Source organism: Bemisia tabaci, chromosome 6 (genome assembly GCF_918797505.1).
Source record: "Bemisia tabaci chromosome 6, PGI_BMITA_v3".
Classification (NCBI taxonomy): domain Eukaryota; kingdom Metazoa; phylum Arthropoda; class Insecta; order Hemiptera; family Aleyrodidae; genus Bemisia; species Bemisia tabaci.
In genome coordinates this window covers 38,374,291-38,400,828 of record NC_092798.1, presented here as the reverse complement: position 1 = coordinate 38,400,828, position 26,538 = coordinate 38,374,291, and the positions used below count along the sequence as shown (strand labels likewise).

Here is a 26,538-nt window from a genome sequence, read left to right as displayed (position 1 = left end):
ATAAATAGCATCATAGGTGTTGTTAGCGATTATTCGCTATGAAGATTGTACTCAATTGCCAAAGATTAAATTACGAGGAGATGCGACTCTCTAAGAGAAACTTTAGGTGAAAGCTTACCTTCCAACCATGCGGAACCAGGGAAAACGATCATAGAAAGGATCGCCACCGGTAAGAGACTCAATGTTAAAATCAGGAGACGTTGGAGACATTTCTGCTTCATTGTGGTACATTTCCCTCATTAATTCAAGCCTTTGCCTGAAAAAATTTAGAATCAAGGAGGTTAAAAAGTTAATGAAAAATATTCTTGGGTAAGGGATGATGTACAATACCCACAAAAAATCCGCAGTTTGCACATATCTCAACTAAAATTTCAAGGGAATTTTTTTAAAAAAATATGAATTTTTCAAAATGAAAAAATAGTTATGAAATGATGACAAGATGAAAAGTGGCTTCATAAGAGAGCAGAGAATAGGGTAAAAGGATTTAACATAGCTGCAGGTAGAGGTGGTTCACGGTCGTCTTAAATTTAAACAATTAAATTCGTTTTATAAAAATACATCCTGATTTATGTAAAGACCAACATGGTTTGATTTCATGATGCTTATTCACAATCTAGGACTAAGGCAACAATTATGTCTTGAAAGAACATGATTGCCTTGTGAAGATATGAAGGTGGAGACAAGTAATTTTTCTTTTCGGAGAGAATCACTGTTTAGACAGTGTTTGACTTATTGTATCGGGACCATTAAAGCAAAACAAATACAGATGTGCGTAAAAGAAGAATTTTTCATTTTTCCCAATGGGAAATAATACATCTTCTTTTTTAGAAATAATTATTTGGACTGGAAATTTTCAAATACACACCGATACAGGGTGGAAAATCTGATCGGAGAGAAATAAATATTGTACTACTCAAAACCAGAGAATTTAATAATTTTTGGTAACCTAGTTTTTAAAGCATGCATGCGGTTGAATTAGGAATTAGCTGCAGATAAAACAATGAACAACAATCAAATTTCGAGAGAAACTTTTCCTAGCCAACACAAGCTTTTCTGAAATCTAACGCTAAGAAGAATTAAGGAAGAATACAGAGGAAGGAAGAGAGATTTATTTACATAGTGGCTGAATGAAACTTTCAACTAATACTTCATCATTTCAAACTACAAAATTCTTAAACTGTACCATGAATTGATTTAAAAAACAATTAGGTAAAGTCTATGATACAATTTAGTCAGGCAAATCTTAAAAGCAATTAGTAATATGAGAGAAATACACAACAGCTAGGAAAGAAAGAAAAGATCAAAGGAGCCCAGAGGCTGAATTCCACCCAAAAGCCTATGATCGTATTTAATAAAAAAAAAACATTATTTCCGCCATTTTAAGAAAATTTCTTCCTTACAAACCTCCCTGCCCCCTTCTTGAGAAGTCAGACTGTACCCCTCTGAAGAATTTCTGGCTACGTTCCTGCTGCTGACAAGTAAAAATTAATGACAGGTCTTTCAATCAATGATAGGAGTATAGTCGCAGAAAACTCCTTAGAACCGAATGTTACTTTTCATCGGAGGGTCTGTCAGATTTCTCACCATTTATTACCAACGTTTTCATGAGGATTATATAACAAGAGTCAAAATTACAGCAATACAGAAGCAATCACCCTGTCATTTTAACTAACTTAGAAAGTCATCTAAGGAAGGAAAATGTATCATCAATGATAGGAGGAACAGTTGCTCTATTGGATCTAGAAGCTACATAACATCATTCTTAAAGCAGTATTGGTCATTAAAGACGGATTTTAGACACGGAACTCAGAGCAGAACATGTGCACGAACGTCAAGAGAAAAGGGGAAGGAACCAACCTCGATGGAATTAGGGTATCCAGAGAAAATGTAAAACCGGTATGAGGGGTGCAAGCACTAAGACATCGGAAAATGTCCTCCTTACTTGAACTAGGCGACTCAAGCTCAGAATTGTAAATAACACGCATCAGTTCCAAACGATGTCTACAAAGTCACATAGATACCCGATTATGTTCAAACCAACGGAAAATAATTTACAATGAGGAAATAACGACTAAAACTAACAGCAAAACAAAATAAAGACTTCATCTAGAGAGTTTTCACTAAACGAAACCCCACTTGCATAGGCACAGCCCTACACAACACGTTGATTGAGAACGGTAAACTCGATGTTAGTACTGTATTTTGGCCTAGATTAGGGATTAGAAGGAAAACATTTCAGAATAGCTTGTTGGCTGGTGGATGTTTCGTAAGAGAATTAGTTCTCTAGTTCTACAGAAATACTTAGTTCTTTTATTTTTTTAGACTAAATACTTATTTTTAATGTTACAGAAGAAGAAAATAAAAAACAACGGGTAGTATAATTCAATGTGGCAAGTGAAACCAAAGGTGAAGAGGAACAGGATTACACAACTAAGAAGAACAAGAATCACAACAATTGATGCTAAACTTTAGAAAGACAGCCGCGGAAAAGACAAAAGGGGGGCTAGGTAACAATTTTGAATCGGAGGACGCAAATGAGAGCCAGCATGAAAGACGAATTACAACCAGATAAGGAAAAAGCTATAGAACTTCACCTACAGGGTTGTAAATTCTCAGTTGATTTTGAATCAGGGACATGCTCACATTACATCATCTGAGCGCCTCAAAATATCTGCCCATTGAGGATTGTTATTGTAAAATTGCGAGCAAAGCAAGCCCACTGCTCCCCACTTACGCAACGACACACCACAGTCTGATGATTATTTTTTTGTTAAAAGTCTTTCATATTGACAATGGACTCATAAGTAAAGTGCTACAGCCCTTTCCCTTTCTGGCCGCATTCTAAAGGGCTAACTTAGTTACCGATGGTTGGGAATATGAATTTCCCTGCGGGCGGCTTTCTAAAGTATTTTCAAAATTAAAATGGTGTAGACGCATGTGCAAAGGAAGGAAAAGAAACCATTGAAATGTTGAAACACTTAGAATAGATAAATACTAAACAGACGAGAGATTTTTCTACCACCAGGAAAAAATTTCTACCAACTTTCTGCAAGCCATAAGATCGCTTGATTGTGTAGTTTTTTTATCTCTCTGAATGGTTGTCTGATACATGAAGTAGAGCGAGATAAATATGGTTAGCAGAAATTTGTGTAGTGCATAAATTAAGATGGCTTGATACTGCCACCATTAAAAATCTAAACCCAAAATTGACTTGTGAATAACTTTAGGATGAATATTTTGATAGGACATTAATTTTCTAAATGTTTCTTTGCCTATTGCATATGGAATTTGGGAGCTTTGAGGAAGAAATTGGCAGAACATGGGCCATGAAAGATAGATACCTTAATTTTTCCAAAGACCAGTAGTGCGTAGCTCCATTTTTCAAATCCGAAACTTCTACAGCGACAACAGTTCTGGGAAATGGTCTCTCATCATCATCGACATCTTGAGTAGAAATAAGGTCTGATGGTAGTGGAGAGTACAGAGTGTCGGTGAGCAGTGTGAATTGGAACTGAACCTATGATTTAAAGAATAAAAGTTAATAGAAAAGATAATAAAATTTATCATAATTTATCATAATTTATCGTAATTTTTCGACCGGCAATCTATGAAAAATATAAATAAATATTGATGGAGAAAATACTAGTATTTAAAGAAAAAGGCTGAAAGTACATTGTATAAAGAATACTTGAAAATAACACACCTTCTTCTTTAACTCGACTGATATTGCATTTGCTTCCTTCAAAAATATTGCATTTCCCCATAGATCGTCACGCAGTGATGTGAACTGATGATATTTCCACTTGCGAAACGCCCAAGCTGCAAGCTGATACTCATTCTCGTTCCAGGTGCATTCAGCATCAAAAAGAGGGTTCACTATTTCAAAAAAAAAAAGGCGATTGAGACTTAAAAAGGGAAAAGAGTAACATACTCATACAACCTCCTAAAAAGAATTGTCATCAAAATTTCAAAAAAAGTCAGAATCGGTAATCAAGTAATCGACATCTTTTCACATGTTCTGAAAAGCAAAATAGAAAACTCAGGAGGGAGAAATATCGTTGCTCCACTGACGTAAGGGCGTACCTCGATTTTTGCATGGGTGCCAGAAAGCATGGATTCATAATATAAAACATGGCTCACAAGCAAATTGAAATATGCCCTTCCATCATAGGGGCAACAGGTGATGATTAAAGCAAAAAAAAACGAACTTGATAACAAAATTTTTTGATTGAGTATGTATGTCACAGTTTGTTAAGATGTAGAAATTTTGGCAAAAGATAAATTCCGGTGAAATTTTATATTCTGAAATTTTTCATTTCTTTTTTGTATGGGCTTCTTAGCTTGTTTGTATTAAAATTAATTAATGAATGAATAAAATAAATAAATAAGTACTGGCTGGTATAACTACTATCTTTCATGCAACTTTTTCTGGAGCTTGCTTGAACTTGATAAAAGCATACTTGCTGATTCAATATTTGAGGGTAGGGAAGACAAAACATAGACTCTTCAAGAGCAAGGGAGACATTCAATTATTGGCTAACATACTTTTTTCCTTTTTCGCATACTCGCATGACAAGCCTAGATCCTCTCTATTGTAACTCTGAACAGAAACCCCTTCTCCACACCTAAAATATTTTTATCTCCAACAAATAGCACAGTTCCGAGTAGCGCAGTAGCAACTTTTTCATTTTGACTCTTTCCGTTCATTGTAATGTACTGTAAGACAAGTGCAAGCCCCTTAATTAATAATTTAATGTTGTCAAACGATCACTTACAGAATATGTCATCATCATGCGTGAGGTCTTCTTGAGTATAGGAACTGTACATCGACATTGTCATGCTTTGTTCTTCCACCTGCTTCTGAAGTGCATCAATTCGAGCTTCATATGTCTGAAAAATAATAAAGGGACTTATAGAGAGACAGGGACAGACACTGTTACATTTTCATCGAAATGATAGGATGGAAATCCTCATAAAAATTGAATAATTGGGCTTAAGATTGACAAAAAATATTTGCTACATGATGAGGGTTAGGGAAAGCATTGCACACCATTGATTGATCCCAAAATCGTAATGAAAAATGCCTTTTGCAGCTAGAAGTTTGGTTTCTCCCTTCTTTCCGCCTCAAAAGATTTTAAAAAACAAGTTTTGGGAAACTTGCTTTTTTTACTTCATTTATTATTTCTTTTTAATTCAGAAATTACTTACTTTTCTTTGTTCCTCGAACATTTGATCAGCCGTTTGCTTTTCCTTCCTAAACTGTTCCTCCAGAGCGTTCAGTCGCTGTTGCATTTCTGCCCGTAGGTCGATGCCTTGATTTTTTAATAATTCGCTTTGAGCAAAATTCCAATCAACAGTTTCTCCGTTGTTGGGCGTCTCTGCCGGTGATAGTTTCTTCTCATTCTCAGAAATTACTGCAAGGAGATTATTAAGAGAAAAAATTACTTTCTCTCACACAAAAAGATTCTCTCTTACAAAAGATCTCTCTTACAAAAGATTTAGGCATCAAATAATATAATTTTTGAAAATTATTAAAATTGAAAGAGAAGAACTCTATTTTGAAAGGTTTTGATAACTTGATTTAAAGATGTCAATAAGAAAATGAATGGATCCGTTTCACATAAGAAATACAGTCGACTGAGTGCACTTAAAAGTGCTAAAAATGCACAAAAATCACGTTGAACGCATCAAAAATGTCTATGATCCACTCCTTAGTGCATAATGTATAATATTTAAAAAATGAGTATTGGAGGAAATAAAATTAACTAAAGAGGACTTCTAAATATAATTTGAAAAGACAGGAGGGTTATCGAAGAGCCAAAATAAAAAACAAATTAAAGATACATAAAGAAAAAAATTGAAGTAATTTTACATACCATTCAAATTATTTTCATTTTCATTGATTTCTTGCAGATTTTTCTTATTTTCACGTCTTTCTCGTACTGGAAAGGAAAAAAAACCAACAATGTAAGGATAAACAATATGAAAGATATTTGAGATAAATTGTAAAGATATTTTAAACGACAAAAATTTCATGAGAAATGATAAAAGTCTTGCACTAATCACAAAATGCCGAACACATATAAACTAGGTATCACTAAAAGAGTCGCCTTGAGGCCAAAAAAATAGAAAAAAAAAAAAATTAAATTGATTCGTAAACTTGTTTCCATTTTGATTCTTCTTCTTCTTCTGACATCTTGAGCTACAAAATCTATCAGAAGGCATTGAATAATACTTTTAAGTTCATCGATGGATAGCAAATATGCATTTTTGTCTGTGACTACAGCTGTCGAAAAATGGCACGATGCAACTTTTCATACCTTTAAATCATAACTCAGAGTGAAAAATACAGTTAACAGATATTTAATTAACTTAAATTAATTCCTCATAAGTAAATAATGCAGAAATTTCCAAACCTTGATCAGGGTGGTTGAATCGGAACACATGGTTTTTGCCCAAGATCACTCTGGAGCCTGTTTTCAGGACGATCGGCGCGTTAATTTGCCGACCATTGACATAGCATAAACTATTGGGATTTGGAGATAACGTCACAGTGCCATCCTTGTTCAAAAAGGTACAATGCTCTAAAAGAATGTGAGATCCGCTGAGTTGAATTTCATTTTGATTTCCAGCGCCTACTCTTGTCTCACCATCTTTGATGTAGTAAATCAAACATTCTGACATGAAAGGATCTTCATTCAGGTTGACTAGATGCGGAGTCTGAAAGAAGGGAGAAAATAATCATGATAAAAATTTGACAATAAATGAAAATAAACTTCAATAAATAAATATTTTTTGGTGATCTAGTCCAGTTTAAAATGTTGGAATGGATTCAGCTTGAAGGTCAGTTGCATTAGACATGGCAAAGATGAGTAAAAAAATACAACAGCTAAAAAATTTCATTACTAAAGTACTGAAAACTCAGCTAAAAACTCTACAACACTCACTGTTTGTTAATAATTCTTGTGTTTCCAACAAACCACACGGCAATAGCAGTATCCGCGGATACTGTGTGGATGATTCAAGTGTGGCCTACCACTCGTTTTGAAGGGGCTCTACACTCGATGAGTTCGGAGTTACCTGACGTTTCTGAGAATTACTTTCAAAGGTCAACAATGGGTGAAACTACTCACTTGTTATCAGTAACTGAAAAACAGAAAAAAGTACGCACCTTCTTTGGGGAAAACACACCAACAGTATCGCCATCTTCTTTGACTGCAACACCCATTTCGGCAAAAACAGCCTCTCGCTGAAGTCGAATCTCTTCCGTTCTTTTCAGTTTTTCTTCCCAGGTCTCATTTAGTTCTGTGAGAAAAATGACAATTAATACTTAATTTCATAAAAAAAAAAAAATTACCTTGATTAAACTAGATAACCATTTCTAGAAATTAAAAAAGAAAAAGAAAAAAGGCAAGCAATCCTTTCAAAACTGAAAATGGTATGCCAAATCGCTTACCATGCATTTATTAACATATTTTTTGCATTTTTTTAAAGACAATTATGGCTATACATTATGATTGTACATAATTCCATTTTTCCTGCTCTTTCTCGAGACTCTTTTATGAAATGGTCGTCTACACATGAAAGATCTTCCTTGATCTTCTATATAGCATTTGAACTGAAAAAATCTATTTACAAAAAAAGAGCCATTAAAAATGTGCCAAGTACCTGCAATGAGCTTTTCACTGGCTTGTAGTTGGTCAACTGCTTGCTCGGCAATTGACGGCGAGATTTTGCGACCCAGGCCATCTTCATCCTCAGATTTCATGAGTTTCATACCATCATCACCTGATTGAGAGAGAAAAAAAAAATTATGTTAAGTCAAAATCATTGAATATTAACCTGATACATCCCTTGACTAAGTGATGAAGTAAATGCTTCGATGTGTTAAATATTCACAAATAAGGTGTACAGTACAATGGATTACAGCGGACTCGGAAATAAAAGTTTAAAATGAGAAAGCAAACAAGGAGACATGACAAGAGGTTTACTTTGCCCTTCGAGAAACTACAAGAAACGGGTACCCAATAAAAAAAGTCGGTCCTCCCAAAAATTAGTTTGGATGATCCGTTACGGATAAACCGAGCCATAGTTTATATGGTTCTCTCCTTGTTTTTTTACTTTATTTAGGCTTGCTGCTCCTTCACATTTATTTGAATAAATTGATTTATTACCGGCAAAAATTATTGTTAACAGCATCATACTCAAGAGAATAAACTTCACAGTTAATGACACAGATGTGTAAAACAGAACCAGAAACTAAGAATGTAATTTACCTTCATGTATTTCTATTCCTTCAGCTTTGAGTAACTCTCGCAATCGTTGAATTTCCTCTTTCAATTCTCTAATCAGTTTAGCATTAGCGTCTTCATTGACAATAGCTTTGCACACTATCTGTTTGGCTCTATCAGCGTACCTGAAATGGAAATTCAAAATATTATTTTGAGATTTAAAATCAAGAGTACAATAGTTCAAAGTGCTGAGTTTTCAATAAGATCACAAAAACCACGGTTCATCATTTCTTTTTCTTTTGCCAGAGCTGTTTATCCTCCTTGTGCCCTTCAGAGTGCTCTCTAACTCCAAACTCTCTCTGGGCATCCCTTTTGTCTCCTCCCGGTGAGAACCAAACTTGGAACTCTTTTCCAGTCGCTTCTCTTTAGTCATAGACCTCACACAAAATGTCATCCTCTACTTTCAAGCTACTCGCCTAGCTCTGCTATAATTCATCTCCAAATATTCTCAATTTGTTCACCCAACTGCAAAATCTAATGTATTCACGATAATTACTTTTCACGGTGGCTCCGTGAATGTTCCTCTTGTTTTCTTTCAAAATGATTAATGTTCAAAGAAATGGACTTGGAGCGTTCAATTTTTAGTTAGACAAGGATGTGAGGATGGTATTCTTGAATTTACGACTTTAACGACAAATATTTACCTGAGTGTTGAGAGCGTTTCATCATAATTAATGTCGGCTGGACTAATAGCTGCAATCATGGCTGTTTTCGAATTGCCACCCAAATTCTCTCTGAGTAACCATGTTAAAACTGAGTCTCGATATGGGATGAAATCAGCTTTCTTTTTCTTTTTGGTAACCTGCAAAAAGAAGGAAAAATTTACAAATATTTGTATAAAAAAGTATGCGTCTATGAAATGTATCGACGGTGAAACTACCAAACCACGTATCTCGGTTTGCGACGTCGCAGACTTCCCGTCATACTTTATTTTTTAAATGAAAAACTACTAAACATCCAGTCTTGAAAATTTCTGTGATTTTTCCTCTTTGAGCGGAGAAAATTCCTTGAAAATTTCAAGGAATGATATTGATTTGGTCTATTTCAAAAAAATAAAATGTGAGCCTAGATTTTTAAACACCGCAAACGAGTTACGAGGTTTGGTAGTTTCACCGTCGGTATGTACCTGATATGGGAACACATTAAAACAAACAAAATCGGGAGCATAAAACATTCGAGAGCATTCGCAAATGACCTTAACATCTGACAAAGCAAAGACAAATAAACGAGGAACAGAAAAAAATATTTTAGAAAGAATTTTAAGTTACTATCTAATTCCTTGTCAAAAATTAATTAATCGACCAGTATTTTATATGGAAACAGGTTTGGCTTTTTTTGTGAAAAAAATTACAAGTGAAATACTGTGCACACCTTATTGAAAAATAAGAGTTGCTTGGGGAAAATACACTCCTTCCCGTAGAAATACATTTGCTTTCTCTCTTTTTTTCTTCTTTTTTCCCTCCTCTATGAATTTTACAGTGATGCAATGGTACTTTCGGATCACTATACATGCTAATGTCTAAGGTAAGAATGCTGTGCTTGCATTCAAGATTTTGCAATTTTTTTTCAAACAAAATCCTCCTTTACAGAGGTATCTGATATACTTGGTAGTTTATTTTCTCAGGAGGAGTTCCTAATAAAATAGCACAGTCACACAGAGTATATGAATGATGAGCACACCAATAGAATCTTGCAATAAAACATTTTGTCAAAAGAAGGAATTGAAAAATGTATGGCATTCTGACTTTGGACAAAAGCAGGTGTATCTTAAGGCTTTGACATCTAATTTCGAAAAAAGTTGAAAATAATAAATGAGAAAAAGAGATGGATAGACACAGTGAATATTAAAGTAGAACTGTAACATGCCATATACATGAAACTGACAGAGACAATAGAAAAGCGCTTTGAATCCCAGGTGCAAGATATTCTTAACAGTTTGCCATCTCGAGGCACCCCTCTTTTGATTGGTTTTGTTTAAGTTGAAGTGCGTTTCTAGTTTCTGAAAATAGGGGATTGGATAAACTTTTTTCTAACCTTACTACCATACCCCCTTAAAGTTATTTTACTGCGTCAAAGTAGCGAGGGTTCTTTTACAATACTTGGATCCATGGGTTGTAAGACTAGGGATTTTTCACATTCCTGGGATTATTGACACATAAATTTTATTTAAACTTAACAGTATGGACTGAAAAAAAGAGGGCGAAAGAAAACGAAAAATAACAGATAGAATTAAAGAAAAAGAAAAAGAAACAACAACAAATACGTACTATGTACTTACAGACTGAATTGATCCAAATTAAATCGTCAGAAATGAGAATAAAACAAACAAAAAACATAATTTTATTAGAGTGGAGTTGTACAAATTAATTACATCGTACATCATATTTTGGGCATGGATTTAGAGAGTTTTTCAAACAATTCATCGTCTCATTGAAACCATCATGCAGTTATTTGCAACAATATCTTTCTATGTTCTTTTACTCTTTTTTAGGTTCAGTTATTAACTTCTTTAATTAGATTTAAATATTGTGGCTGAGACATTTTGGAAAATTTCCACAGGATTAGACAGTCAGTTATTCACATATACACCACCAGAAATAATGTAACACCAAAAGTTAATTAAGGTCGAGGTTTAACATAAAAAGACAAATACAAAGTGAAGAAACACATGAACCCTACTTCCAATGTGAATTTCTAGGTTTCAGTCTTCAATTTTTTATCCTAATTAGTCTCTTAAGGTCTCATGAAATGGACACTATATGATCTACAATTTTTCATGAGCTTAGGAATTTTAGGATGAAAAGAAAAAAAAGAAGGTTTTCTGTACTTATTTTGAATAAGGATAGGTGATCTTCATTATCAACTTACAGACAGAATCGTCCAATGTGCGAAAATGAAAAAAGAAAGAATATCGTCAGAGAAAAATAAAAGTATTACAGTACTTACAATTTCTGCTAGAGCTGATATGACTTTCCCTAAAGTTGTAAGACTTTTATTAATGTTGGCGCCCTCTTTTAAACGGGTTCCTTTAGCACCAGTTGAATCTGCTCTTTCTGAACCTGCTAAATCGACTAGAGAAATTTTACTGACTTTTTCAGTACTTAGAGACGTCATTTCATCAAACCGCCTTTGCGTGAAAAATATTGTGAAGACAGCATGAGATCGACTAGAGGTTTCATTCATATTAGTGGCAGCTACCGTCCTGGAAAAGCATGCAATGAATATTTCGTTAGAAAAATTTAAAGGATTACGATGGAAAAAATTGTTTATTTCTAAAAACAGATATTTTTCTACTGAATATCTGGAAGTTTTCTATTTATTTTTCTAAAGAAGGGTGAGGTCAAGTCAAGGCTCCAGTTCATTTCTTTATAGAAAGGGAATACAAAGTTGCCCAGTTTGACTTGATAATACACCTCAGAATGATAAAATTCATTTTAAAAGCTCAATTCAGAAAAAAATCTTTCAAATTTCATTATTCCTATTCTGGTATATTTAAAGCTTAAATTTTCTTACAATTAGCAGAAGACGCTACAAGGACCAACTGAAGCGATGAAGAATTATATAAAAGAGAACATTGGTGTAAGTAAAACATGTTGACTACCTACCTTGCTTTGTTGCCTTCATCGATTAGATTATGAATATCTTGATAGGACGTAACAGCTAATTTGGACAAATCTTCAACATAGGGACCCAAGAGAGGGTGTTCTCTAACACGCAGGTTTCCTTTATTTTTTGGATTTAACAGATCACGAACTCTTTCACAATAAATTTCCATGTAACTAACCTGTAAAAATTCAAAAATAAATAACATTTAAAAATTGTATTATTTAATTGTAAAAAAAAAACATGCTATGTTTTGGACTCATTTGCACTTTTATTATTACATATTCAAACGTGTTTCAATGTCTTTAACCCGCGGGTTATCGCTGATAATAAGGGCAGAAGCCTTGAAATGCGTTCCCAAATTTAATAAAAAAAAAAGTGCAAGTAAAGTCAAAACATAGATACATTTTTTTACATATTCTTGTGCAGACTTCAAAAGTGTTTCTATATTTAGTAGTGTTTAATTTATTTTTATTTAATTTTTTGCTTATAAATTTACAGTTATGTCTAATGGCCAGTTTGCTCTAATGAGTATCCGTGTAAGACTGGCAAGATAGAGTGTGCAGCTCAGGTAGATGCATTCAAATACTAAGCTGGGGTCAAACTGAGAGATCTATAACGTTTTGGATCTTTTTAGACCTTATCAGTAGATCACACTTGTCAGTGAGCCCAGCTCAACTTACAATCAGCTCAACTTAGCTTTGCTTGGCAGTAATGTGAAAGAAAGAAAAATAAATAACAAATTACCTCTACAGAATAAGCTAATTCATCACAAGTAGTACTTCGAATCCTTTGGAATAAATCTGAACAAATTAGAGGTATTATTCCTTCTTCACCCTCTACATCTTGTCTGCCCATCATAGTATAAGATTTGCCGGCACCAGTTTGACCATATGCAAAAATGCACACATTGTATCCTAAAAAAAGAGCGCAAGAGAAAAGTACAGTAGTTATTTCATCCAATGGTAAAGAAAAAACGTTTGCAATGCACAAATCATACTGTTTAAAGTAATCATCTCTTGGGAAATCTTTCCATTCTCTCTGCTTTTGAAGTGCTTTTGGGTTTGAAGTTCGGATTTTCATTCTATTAATTTGTTGTTGGAAAAGAATTAAATGATAAAAACATGAATGCACTCTTACAAAAATTGGGGTAATGAAATGTTTATGCTTTTCAAAAAAAAATTATTATTTTATAAATTTAATTCCTCAATTTGAAAACGACCCAACTCAGGTTCAATCACCTGCCTAGAAACACTCCTTTGCTGGTTGTAACCCAGTTTCTATCGTCTCCTGAAAAGTTTCATTTTTCCGAAATGGGTCGTTTTCGAACTGAAAAATTCAATTATCTGTAAATTATAAGTAAGAGACATACGATTATTTAAAAAAAAATATGTGTACGTTGCTTTATAGAATCTCTTTTTCAGCCGACTCAATAAGTGTCTCAATTTGATAAATACGTGACATTGAATTTTTCTTCTTCTTCTTTGAAGTTTGAACCCCTTTTCCTTCTTCAATATCTGTTGAAAAGGTTTTTCCACTATAGAAGTCGACTTAGAGGATCATACTGATGCCAAAAAATTGTCAAAACTTCCCAAATACGAAAGTCAACCCTCCCTCTTTTCCTCAAACATTCACACAATTTTGAATTTGAGAAGCAAAATACCTTACTGACAAAAGAAATTCCGCTCTGGACCTTAATCGTAGGCCATACTTGAGCTCAGAGGAAAGAGGAGGCAAGAGTGAGGAGGTTCTATGTACTTGTATTAATTTTTTACTTTTTTTTAAAAACCCTGTGGGTAATTCTGACCATCATCCTCCCATCCCCGTAAATAAAAGGCTTCTAACAAAAATTTCATTAAAACACACATGGTGCCTCGGCAAGAATAAAGCAAAAAATAAGTTTACAAACCTTCAAAGGCATGTTCCAACATCTCCTCTCCAATATCTTTATAGACCATAATTTGAGAAGAAAAATTAGGATCATCAGGCTGTGAAACAAAGACAAGTGGGTGGATTAATATAGGGTGCAAATACATTGTTTATAATATCTCTGAATTTTCCACTTCAGGTGAAAAATTCAAAAGTTTCGGAGAAGAGTATAAATTTATTAAACTTGACGCTGGGGACTGATAGTAAGTTGGAAAATTATAAATCATTGTTTCATTATTGTGCAAATATAGTACAATAAAAACTTTCATTGAAGTGTTAATAAGGCAGCCACACGACTTGAAAAATTTTACTAAAATATCCTATTAAACTAAATCATCGCTCTCCTGACATGAGGGCGTAACTTTATTTCGCAATGAACTCTGTTGTCCTTATAACTCAATGCTTTCCTGAGCTCATCTCTAAGACAGGGGTTACGCCTTTCTACCAGCCAAGCGACGAAATGTTGTAAAAGTCTGCAAATATAATAATAATGCAAATATAATAATAAAAATAACCTCCACGGTGTCAGGAATTCTGTCCGAGAATACTTTATTATAAGTGTAATAAATACCAGGGTCGGATTAAGGGGGTGGCCACATGGGCCGCGGCCCATGGCGGCAAATCTATAGGGGGCGGCAAATTTTGCAATTTTTTTAAAAGTAGGTTTAAAAAAAAATCGGATACAGAGAAAAAAATTACAAACGAGAGAAGGCGACAAAATCTCTCATTTCCTGAGAGTATAATAATTTCTAATTTTGTCGTCTTTCAGAGATACAAGAGACAGCACCTTTAATTATTCAAGTTAAGAGAGAAACCAAATAGTTAAAACACGCAATTTGGCTCGGAACGGCGCGACGTAGAGAGAAATGATGACGAGGACTTGAGATGAAAAGGATAAGCCCTCGGCGCGGCGATCGGCATGTAACACATATTAGCGCCTACAAGACTGGATGAATACTTCACGCATTGCGTCAAACACAGTGCGTTCAGCAGCGGTCGGCGCGGCGTGAAACTCACAGCGCCTACAAGACTGTCGGAATACTTTACGCATTGCGCCCAGCACGGTGCGATTAGCGCGGCGCGGCGGAAGTTAAAATCATTAATCCACATTTATGTTTGTTCTTTCATAATTTTTTCGTTCATTTCTTATAAATGGAAGGCCTTGTCCACACAGAGATAGGTTTACGAAACTTAACTTTCGCACAAAGTTCCGTGAACTTTGGCTAGTAGTGTTGACAGGGCTTTCGCAAAAAAATGTGTCCAACACGAGTAAACGCGTCTTATGCACCCCTCCACCGCTGGCACGTTCATTTGATGGTTTTTATTGATGTTTCAAAACGAATAAGAAGGGAGCGGCAAAATACAGGCGGCTCATGGGCGGCAAGTAGGTAAATCCGGCCCTGATAAATACTTCAATAAATAAAAAACTTGTAATATATACTTCACACAAGTGTAATATGAAAACTACTTACGTTGTGAGACCAGTACGAATAATCATAGTTGAAGCTTTTAACAGATTCTTTAGAATTTGGAGGCATCTTGGGATTGGCAATTGCTGCAACAAAAATATAGCAATTATTAGTGGAGGACAAAATGTGTTACATTAGAAGTAAAGAGGCATCTGCTGATAAAACGGTGCTGCCCTTGGTATAATGATCCTTCAAGTTGAGGGGCTCGGAGGACAAGGCGCATAAGTGCAGTTTTTGAGAAAATTGAGAAATTAATGATTTCAAGTAAACTTATAGTCTTAATATGCAAAATCTGTGAAAAATTCGCTCCCGAATTCCAATTTTTAAGCATCAAAAGTCAGTTTGAACTTTCTCAGGGATCTGTGTAACTTCGAAACTTTGAACAAGTATTTCTCAAAATGCCAAAAACTGCACTAATGCGTCTTGTCCTCCAAGCCCCTCAATTGAGATGTAAGGTGACCAAGATGACTAGTTTTTAGAATATCCAACGACTAAAGATATTGAACATGGACAAAAACAACTTCTTCCATGGACGAGATGGAGGATCAAAATCCTCCCAAGAAACTCAGAACAGCATGATACAACTATTTTAATTTCCCTGTGGCTTAAATTGCATAACCAACGATTTGAAGGCGAACTTAAACTCATGGCGTCATTCGGCGAGTTAGTAATGGGAAAGCGCTGCTGTTTCCTCATTCCAATTAGCACGTCCGAGTAATGCAAACCTGAGAGGACACGGTTGGTCACCTCACCGCCTCCTTGCAGGCAGAATATCATGAACCGAAGCATTCATGTTGCCAGACTTCTTAAAATTTGTTTAATTTTGTTAGGAGAGACGTTGAGCGCAGACCATCGAAAAATGTACGTGGCCGCCATGAAGCAAGGGACATTAACGCATGGAGGCACGTTTTTCCAGTGACGCATTTTTATGCCAAGAAATCAAAATTTGCGTTTCCAATAGAAACCTGTGGGTAATGACCTATTGAATAATTCGCGAAAGGTTTTAATCTTTTCCGGCGTAGGCAGGCTCGGACTGGCCATAAGGCCAATCTGCCATTGGCAGATGCCCCCTTGGCGCGCCAAAAACGCGCCCCTCTGACAGATAGCAAAAAAAAAGAGAAAAAAAAAATTATGACCGAGAATATATGTGGAAAATTTCTTAAATGAACGGAAGAAGAGAGAGTTAGGAGTGAAAAGAGGTGCTTTTACGCATAGTGGTGAACAGAGGTCCAAGAAGTACTTTCTGAAGCGTAAACACTTTTCTTTGAAATTGTCACCTTTTTGTTGACATGCAGGCGCTTTATCATCCCCCTCCTTCATTCTCTATGTGTAACTCCCGTAGAAGCGATAGCCGGTTCGATTTTTAGACATACGCACACTTTATAGACCTCTTGAGAGACCTTTAAACATATTTCTTTCTTTTCAAAATGACTATTGATTTGGACAAATCATAGCATATCTCGGGCAAACTTAACCTTAATATATTTCGAAATTCAAAAGTATGAGACATCTAAAGTGTAAACGCGATACAACTATTCTCGCAAGATGGATGTCCACATTGCATATGAAAAATGTAAGACGCGATGGCGTGAGTCGTGAACTCGCAATGCTTTGCTCTAGTTTAAAGCAACATTACAAATAAGACAAACGGAAACAAACACAATATAGAAATAAAGCGAAGGAAAGGATGCGCGTTAACGACGGCGCAGAGATACAACTATTCGTACTTGATGGATGTCCGTGCTGCATCTGAAAAATTGGAGGCGCGATGCCGCGAAGCGTGAGTTCTCAATGCTCTGCTATAAGCTGCCAATGAGGTATCGCTCGGATTCGAGAGAAAAGTTAAAAAAGAGGCCCGAACACATCTCTCCTACCTTCTGCTGTATTATTCACGTAGTGCTTGAAGCACCGTTACGAATAAGACAAACGCAAACAAACACAATATGGAAATAAAGCGAGGAAAAGGATGCGCGTTAACGACGGCGCAGAGATACAACTATTCGTACTTGGTGGACGTCCGTGCTGCATCTGAAAAATTGAAGGCGCGCTGCCGCGAAGCGTGAGTTCTCAATGCTCTGCTATATGCTGCCAATGAGGTGTCGCTCGGATTCGGGAGAAAAGTTAAAGAAGAGGCCCGAATACGTCTTTCTTGTCGTCGCCTGTGTTGATACTCGTTCTTTCTTCTTTTTTCAGGTTCTTGTCTGATTCTTTTTTAGGATGGATTTTTAGACTCACGTCTTCAGCTCGTGTAAGCCGCAGCACCAACGCGGTTCTTATGGAAATAATGGTGCTTGGATGCGTCTAGTGGCTGTAATTTTTTATGTTTTCTTTAATTTTAGGAGTCTGTCGGTCACTTCAATACGTTCAATTTTACAATTTTTACTCAGTACGATTAATAAACTTTGAACCTGAAAATAGCGTAAACTTGTGCTGCTTTGCCAAAATTTTCTGAGCCCCTCTCCACGAAGGGGATGCCCTATCAGGAAATATCACATTACGCCCCTTTAACCAGCCAAGGGTCTACGCCCTCAGATGCGAGCCAGTCCGACCCTGGGCGTAGGGGCGTATGCGTATCTGTATTTTCGCGTGGGCTTTCGGTGGTACGAAAATATATCGATGGCCAAGGTACGAAACCACGTATCTTCATTTGCGACTCTGCAGGCACCTTGTCATACTTTCCTCTTGTTTTTTCTTTTTAATTTTTATTTTTATTTTATTTTTTTTTTATTTTTTTTTTATTTTTTTTTTTGAAAAACTAGTCAACGTAATTTTTTGAAAACTTCTTAGATTTTTCTTTGACTTGTTTCCTTTCGAAAAAATAAAATAGGAACAGGAAATGTTAAAACACTGCGATAAAGATGCGTGCAGTTTTGCGCTTAGGCCATTAATATATGGACTGTAGGAGTCCCCAGGGCTCATCTCAAATACCAGTTTCGACTTTATGCCAAAGATAAGGGCGAATCTTGAAAGTTGGCAACACTGTTGTTCCACCCTATAAATGTATGTAAAACAATCGATTCTTCGTGAGGCCAATCGCCCCAAATAATATCGACGTTTTTCATGGGTTTAACTTCCTCCTTTCTCATAATTGGACGTGTTTATGCTAAAAGAAACTATGTGCAAAGGGTTTGAGTGTAACATAGTTCCTTTCAGCATAAATACGTCCAATTTTTACCAGGAGGCGCGCCAGCTGCGCGGCAAACGACTCGCGACGGACCGAGGAAAAACACCGCGTGAGACTTTGGACGTTGGCATATTTCTTTTGAAAAAATACGAATTATTTGGAAAGTTTTAAAAATTGGTCTTCCAATTTTACACAATTGCTTACAGAATTTCTTACAATTTTGTTCGCAATTTAATCCAAAATATCTGAAAATTATGAGTAAAAATATGCATAACTTTTCCCCACATTAAATTTTGGGGAGGGGGGGGGGGAATTTAGCGTCATTCATATGAACGTAGAAGGGAAACAAGCCACATTAAATATTGCCAAATTTAATTGGGCAATTTAATTATTTACATGAAAATGGTTGTGCGGCTTTTTATACAAACAGCGAATTTTTCCTGCGTTGAACGAGGCAAATTGCTTAACATTTTTATAGGAATCCGCGCAAACGTTCTCTTGTAAACAATTAAATTGCCCAGTTATATTTGGCAATGACCGATGTAGCTTGGTTCCTTTCTGCTAAAACGCGGTCCAAATGTTTTACGGCGTTATTCCGTAGCACGGCAGAAAATTACATACTGCGGGTAGAGACGAACAGGTAGAAGGCAACATCGAGGAAAAATACCGGTGTACAGATCGATATCAAGGATAATATTGGACTGGGTCGTCTCCTTCTTCATACAGTAAAAAACAATTAAAATGGCCCGGTCCAAGCACAGACGAACCGGCATTTTTGTGTACTTTTCCGGCACCTGCCTCGGCCATTCATTGACGTGCTTTGCGATATATCGCTTGATCTGCCATTTAAACCTATAGCGCAGGATCGATAAATAGGATCTTCGGAACGAATACCTTAATAATCGATTCCATAGCTTCAAATGGGCAGGGAGATGTCGATAATTATAATCGATCATTCACGCTTCCGATCGCCACTAGTGGGGAAAGTGAAACTGACCATGCTTCACCATTTCAATTACTTCATGCACACTTAGTGGAGACTTATATTTACGAAATTGATTTTAAATTAAATTGTCTAGTACCAACTTACAACTTGTGCAAAGCAACTTGTTTCTGTTTGTAAGTAGCATACTCTGACGCATTGTTTTAGCCATATGTGCAAATCATCTTAAACAATAAAGAATTATTATTATTATGTAAAAAGTTAAATTGCCAAATTAAATTCAGCAATAGTTGATGTGACTCAGTTCCTTTCTGTTTAACGAAATCCAAATGGAAACGGCCCTATTTACAAAGTCGCAGAAAAAATTCGACGATTTTTAATAATTCAAACTATCTGTAAGAGTGTTTTGCAAAATTATCGACAGTATAAAGAGCGGTGGATTCGTTCAATGAAATTAACCGACGCTACTAGGTTTATTTCTTGAAACAATATTTTCGCACTTCTCGTTTACTTCATTATCGCGGCGGAGAAGTTGACGAAGTTACAGTTCAACGAACTGTAAATATTGACGGGGACAAGTTCATGAATTCTTAATTTTCGCAAGCGCGTCGCGTCGTGGTCAGTGGCGAGGCGTGATATCGATTATCGATATTCCCCCATTTGAAGTTGTAGTAAAGAATCGATTACCAAGGTGTTCAATGCGAACACCGTGTTTATCGATCCTTTTCCATAGGTTTAAATGATAGATCAATCGATGAATCGCAAAGCACGCCACGCCACTGGTCGTGGCAATACCCCCTAGACTGACCGTCGTGGTTGCGCGAACGACCCCAGCACCAGAACGGAAGCGCAGGGAATGATAAGTACCGGGAGTTTAAATTATTCAATGTAAAAAATAAGACGATGCCGGACCCAGAAAACTTAATGGAGCTCGAGGTGACAGCTCGTAACAGCAGTGCAAAAACGGCTCATTTCAGAATTAAAAGTTTCCTTTTTGATGCTAATTGCTACCTCATGCTCTCAAGTACGTCGCGTCGGGTCAAAATTTCAAGTATTACTTAGTTGTTAATTAAACAGAAAAAAATACAATAATTAGTGTTCGAGACGAGCCGGTTTTAAAGCCGACGGAATCGTAATTCTATCTTGGTAAAGCTGATTGTGAATGCCACTAGTTTTTTGTACAAAACGTTCCTCCTCTGACTAAAGGGCGTATCTATACATAGATCTCATTAGATAGTGGTTCGATGTATCGTTTGGTTCAAAACAATAGACCATGACCTCAAACAAAAATTTTAGGATTTAATATGGAACAATAAACTGTGGGGGTGGAGCACAATGGATCGAGTCAGTTAAAGAGGTCGGACCTCGGACATAAAATGTTTGACTAAAAGTGCGAATTTTGATGTTTATTTTGTCACATTTTAAATTTTAAGGGGTGCCTGGAAGAAAATTTTACGAGAAAACCAATGAAACCTCTTTTGAACCTCAACTTTTTGTAAAAACGGAGTTATAAGTGTTTAAAGTTTCCAAATTTTGTCCGATTTCCCCTACTGACTCGGTTCAGTGTGCGGAGTAGGCACACAGCTAAGTGATAAGGTACTTACAAGTGGTAAATCCAGCCATCTCGATTATGCATTTACTTTCTCGAACTATCTCTCGATTGTTGAAGGGACGAACCCTCACGGCTACTTTGACGGACGACATGATGAGTGCTTTCAGATCTGTTCAGGGGTTTTTAGTCTGAAACAAACCAAAAATAAAAATATTATTTATCAATTATACGTAAAAATATAGAGGAGATCAAGGTCTCACAACAGTTGAAGTGAAAACTGCAAGACATTTCAGATGAAAGCGTCGAGTGACATTTTTCTAATTTTGAGGAACAAGCATTTGGAAAAACCGTGGAAAATATACATAGAAGCACAAAAAGATTCGAATGACCAAAAAACTAACACATTAAGGCGGAAAATATAACTTATAAGTTTTGACATTTTTCACAAAGTGTCTATGTCTTGAGACAAGTCTTACTTGAAATGGCATGCCCCTATTGAAAAAAAGTAGTAGAAGAGGAAGAGAACACCCATCTCCTTCATCTGTGATATTGTTCGATTAAAATACAGTAAAATACAGGGTCTGAACTCCTCACGACATCCACGACATCCACATTGCAGACATTCGCGAGGATAGTTTTCGCGACCGCATCGAAGTCGATCTAGATTCAGTCTTTCAAATTCAATACACGATTGCATAGCTCTGCATTTGAAGGCGCGTCACTGCTGGCAATGATCGCGATTTCCGAAGTTGCTGTGTCGACCACTCTTTCTGTTTCTTTTGGGTAGAGAAACTATTACAAGATGACTTAAATTGTAGAATTAATCAAATTTTTCTGGTTTTTCAAGGTTTTTGAACTGAAAATTTACTAATTTTTTCTGACTTTTCAAAGATGTTGAGCGTGAAAATCCGTTTCACGAGACAGGTTTGGAGCGAAATCCCAAGATTCACGAACAGACAAGGAAGTGATCAGGATCAGAGCCTTTCAAAAGTCTCAAAATAACGACTAAATTAGTGATGGGAGAATGAACTTTCCTGAATTTTCACGATTGAGTAAAATTTGCTGCCTTTCCAGATTTTCTCTGTATTCTCCAAGGTTTGAACTGAAAATTTACTGATTTTTCCATGACTTTTCAGAGATGTTGATCATGAGAATCCGTTTTACGATATAGATCAAGGACGAAAGTCAATATCTGTCGATAGCAGACATGGAAAAGATCAGAGTCTTTCGAAAGTAACGAAACACTATTATATTGCCAATTTGAAAGCGAGCTATCCTGAATTTTCACGACTGAGTAAAATGTACTGATTTCCAGGTCTCCCTTAAATTTCAAGAACTCGTCACCCCGTTTTACCACTATGTTTCAAAGCGAAACTTCACAGATTTTTACGGTAGGTTCCTAAAAACACCCCGAGCCGTCTGTATGCCACTTCAGGCATTTTTTTTGTAATTCTACCACCCTACCTTCTCTCTGTCCATGCACCTGACAAGAGAGTTCTCAAAAAAGAAGTTCTTTTCGAGAGGAGACACATGTGCTGGAAAACACAAGAGAGATACTTCATTAACGAACGGCACTTCGCAGAGCGCTAGCGCCCTCTTATGAATGATGCATAGGACATTCATTCCATCAACATACCCGGGGTCCAGGATGGCCGAGAGCCAGCTCAGACACCAGGACTGCCGTGCTATGGAAAAACGCCGTACGAACATTCGAGAGTTGCCAAATTTCCTTCGATACATTGTTTATTTTTGAGTGAAATTAGGAATATTTTTCCTTAAAATTTTCAGGAACCTTAGGCGAAATTGAGAACAATATTATCTGAAAAATCGGTAAAAAAATATCCATAAATTTACCAGGAAATTCGTGTTTTATTAATCAAAATTTGGCAACGCCTGGAGGTTCATACGGCGTTTTTCCTTAGCACGGCAGAGGAAACAAGAGGCTCTTGAATTCTTGATCGAGCGGCAGCGGGAGGCTGCGGGAAAAGTTGAGATCCTGTCTTTCCTCTTTTCTCTTATCGCGCCATCCCTCATTTAACCTCTCCAGCCTCGGCCTCTCGAGTGGTGCCACGGCGCCCCCTCCCCTCATTCGCCCCCTCCGTGCCCCGGGTGCCCCCCTACCCCCGACCGCATCATCCTCCTTCAGCATCGACCCGAGGACGAACGCAAGCGCCGAACATGACTCACAGCCAGACGAAAATACAGGGTGATAAACAAATCCATGGGCCGACTCTAAAGGTTAAAAAGCAGACGTTTGAGGTGAAAAATTGTGATTTAAAAAAAAAAATAAAGAAATAAAGAAATCAAAATAAAAAACCGCTCATCTTAAGGGCGCCTCTGAAGGTTCAGGGGCGCCGAAATTTGAGGTAAGGGAGCGACTGTCATGAGGTGGGGGTGAAGTGTTTTCTCTCTTCGAAAGGGTGAGTTAAACATCAAAGTAATCTCATAAAATGCTCCCAAATTGAGCAAAATTTTCTCGGAAATATAGATCGATACATCACTAATTGAATCGTGTGGTTTGAAAAAACGCAAACTTTCCCCGAAAATATCGATTGATACATCACTAGTTGAATCGTGTGGTTTGAAAAAACGCTAACTCATTTTTCTTTTCTCAAGAAACGACCTTTCTGACCTCATTATTTCCGTGTGTGGTCTGGTTTTAACAGAGGGCGTATTGAGAGCAGCATCGCTTTTCTGAGACGGGAATAAATTGACTGGAAGGAATAAGATTGACTGGAAAGAGACGAGGAAAAACTTTCGAGAGGAAAAAATATTGCATTTTTTGAGCCATACGATTTAAGTGGCGCCCCTGTTGTATGTAAATATCAAATAATAAATCTGACAACCTAGCACAGGGACCAGCCCTTATGCACTTGTGCCCTTGAAATTATTTTACGACTTTTTTAGCTCTGTTTCTCCCACGCATCTGCGTCTGCGGAGCCCATTCCCTCATCTTGACTTTTCAGTCGATTTCTCGATCCGTCCGTAGCGTCTTATCTGTTGCTGTGAAGTAGAGAAATCATATTCAATCGATATTCAAATCTTCCTTTAAAATTACACAACCTTTATTTCCTTCAGCCCCTACCAAGGTTCGAGCGAATGATTTGTTCCCGTCTTTTTTTACGGTGGTAACGGGTATAGGTAAAATTACTTGAAAATAATTTTACCTGTGAGTAATTGAACACGCTCTGATGATTATCAATTTTAAATATGAGAAAATTGATCATCATCTAAATGGTTTTGAGATCCATAACTATGGTCATTTGAGGGCTCGGTTCCTCTCAAAAGCAACGTACCGTAGAATGAATTAATTGACCCCTTCCTTGCGCTCAAACCTGAGAAAAACGCTTAAAAATTACCCACAGCAGAGGTGCACGACTGTTAGTTTTCATCTCACGGGATCTGCCAACTTTTTCATAATGTGAAAAAACACCACGTATATCCTCTTAAACTTTCAGAGCTTCAATTCCGTAAATGAGCGTTTTACGAATACGAAAAAATAGTATACACTACAAGGGAAGGGTGTCAGCGGAATTGGCGGAGAGAAATTCTCTGACTTCCGCAGGATTTTCCTCGGTAAAAATATCTAAATTCTACGACTTTTCACATTAATAGTTTGTACACGTAGAACTAAAAATGAATGATTTTTGGCAAAAATTTCACTGCCAATTATAGAAACATACGAGATTTTTTCTCTCAGACGATTAGTCGGATTAGATAGCCCTCAGTCGGTTAATGAGGTAAAATTTAGACTCATTATTTTAACTTTTTCCTCTCTTCAAATATTCAAATGTGTCTCGGAGCATTGAACGAACTAGACAAGGACTCAGTTTGCTTGCGTGGACAACGCTGATGTTTTTTCAAATATTCAAGTTCCAAGATTTTTTAAAAATCGGACTTCTTCATCAAATTCCCTTGATTTTTTCCAGACTCGATGAAACTCCCCGATGATTCCCGGTTTTTCAGATCTGTAGATACCTGACAGGGCGTCTATTGAAACAGGCTGACCAAAAATCAGTACTTTTACAGTACTTTTTCAGTACCTTCCCAAAAAATTAAGTACCTCCTTGATAGAAAAATTCAGTACTTTCCAGTACCTCCATTTGACGAAATTCGAAAAAATTTAAAAATTTGAATTTCTCGCTCAAATTGAGATAAAAATGACCAAAAAATTAAAAAAATTCCGGACCTTTGCGGAATTTCCGCACTTTTTCAGTACTGCCGGACCCCCCTTAAAAAATCGGTACTATTTCCGGACTGTCCATGAATTCCGGACTTGTAGATACCCTGATGACCTGACCAGAGAACGGTTTCATTTTGACCTAAAAAATCCACTAGTGCAGTCGTTGCACATAATCCCGAACCACCCTGTACACTCTTTATGGGTTGCGGCATGCACCGTGCAATTGCGACACAAAACGAAACGATACGGACTAGGGGCGGGGTTGGGGGTGGATGGGGGTCCTAATCTGCTCCTTGGGGCAAGAACCCCGTAACTCCGATGGAAGCCTTACGTAGATCTGTGGTTTCGGCGAAAGCAGCGGCGGTGTAATTGTTCGAAATCAATAATCTCCGCGCCGTTTGTGTTATTAGCCAGGGTGAGCAGTTGACTCGGGGGGGGGGGGGGGGGGGGGGAGGAGGGTTCGGGGAACTTTTTTGCCGGTGAGGGCAAGGCGTGGAGTCCATCCGAACGGTCGTTGAAACATGCGATCCAGCACGAACAGAAGCACTGAATATGACTCAAAGCGAGCGAATTTATTTTTAGATGAGTCTTGAGACACGTGCCGGCAGTGGCGTAACGGGCGCCCCCGCAGACCCTGCTATGCAGAGGGGCTCAAGCGCCTAGGGGGCCCTCGGCCACCGGAATTTTTTTTTCTCTCTCTCTTTGATGCTTAGCTTCGGTTTCAAACTTTGGGCCTTTACTTACCGAGATGGGGCTTCTTCCTCTGATTTTTATTGTTAGCTCGGGGTTTTTCATACTTCTTTTGGACTGTTCCTAACTTTTTGTTTCCTGGAGGGCCCCTGCCTTCCAATTTCCACTCATTGTCAGTGATAACTAAATCTTTTTTCTTTTTTTGTCACTTTTCGTATTTCGGGCTTCGGGAGATACAATAATCTAAAGGCCCCCCAAGGCTCTTGGGGCCTTGATCCTTGGGCCTGGGCCCCTCTGTAGATCCTTGGGCCTGGGCTGGGCCCCCGCCACCCTTTAGATCCTTGATCCTTTAGGGGTCCCATATAATCGGGTACGGGATCTGGGACGGTGAGGGGTGAGGCATTCTAAGTCCAAGTCCGTGATTTGAGATGCCTCGGGCCAAAAAATGGGAAGGGGTGGGAGGGGGGATAATTTTGGAATTTTATCGACTTGGGGGGGGGGGGTAGAAAAATTTTTGCAGGGGGGCCCAGCGGAAGTCCGTTACGCTATACTGCTCTTGAGACACGTGCGAAAATTGATCAGTGAGAATGAAAACGCGCCAACTAGGTAACTTTAAACGCCCAATTTTCTTCAAAGATACTCGAATTCCAGAGGGGTCGTTAAATATGGCTCGTCTTGAAGAAATTAAGGTTATGATATTAAAAAGATATGCTTTAAATCCAAAATAGAATTTATTCAGTTTTTACAGCACTGA

At 37.3% G+C, this 26,538-nt stretch overlaps 1 protein-coding gene across 6 annotated transcripts in view; it reads right to left on the bottom strand.

The window, feature by feature from the left end:
• The window catches only part of unc-104 (kinesin family member unc-104), a 147,277-nt gene that overhangs the window by 17,360 nt on the left and 103,379 nt on the right, over positions 1 to 26,538 (bottom strand). For 3 of the 6 annotated variants that reach the window (XM_072301746.1, XM_072301748.1, XM_072301747.1), the window contains 18 exons: positions 20,964 to 21,099; positions 15,296 to 15,378; positions 13,804 to 13,882; positions 12,642 to 12,811; positions 11,897 to 12,075; positions 11,238 to 11,493; positions 8,936 to 9,093; positions 8,277 to 8,416; positions 7,669 to 7,788; positions 7,172 to 7,305; positions 6,417 to 6,720; positions 5,877 to 5,942; positions 5,209 to 5,414; positions 4,776 to 4,890; positions 3,704 to 3,876; positions 3,342 to 3,517; positions 1,858 to 2,001; positions 119 to 256 (listed from right to left, as the gene is read on the bottom strand). In XM_072301746.1, the coding sequence (XP_072157847.1) occupies positions 119 to 256; positions 1,858 to 2,001; positions 3,342 to 3,517; positions 3,704 to 3,876; positions 4,776 to 4,890; positions 5,209 to 5,414; positions 5,877 to 5,942; positions 6,417 to 6,720; positions 7,172 to 7,305; positions 7,669 to 7,788; positions 8,277 to 8,416; positions 8,936 to 9,093; positions 11,238 to 11,493; positions 11,897 to 12,075; positions 12,642 to 12,811; positions 13,804 to 13,882; positions 15,296 to 15,378; positions 20,964 to 21,063 (2,741 nt within the window). In that variant the 5' untranslated portion in view covers positions 21,064 to 21,099. Of the gene's footprint in view, positions 1 to 118; positions 257 to 1,857; positions 2,002 to 3,341; positions 3,518 to 3,703; positions 3,877 to 4,775; positions 4,891 to 5,208; positions 5,415 to 5,876; positions 5,943 to 6,416; positions 6,721 to 7,171; positions 7,306 to 7,668; positions 7,789 to 8,276; positions 8,417 to 8,935; positions 9,094 to 10,558; positions 10,573 to 11,237; positions 11,494 to 11,896; positions 12,076 to 12,641; positions 12,812 to 13,803; positions 13,883 to 15,295; positions 15,379 to 20,963; positions 21,100 to 26,538 lie in introns of those variants that run through there. The other 3 variants (XM_072301749.1, XM_072301750.1, XM_072301751.1) reach the window with 2 other exon arrangements.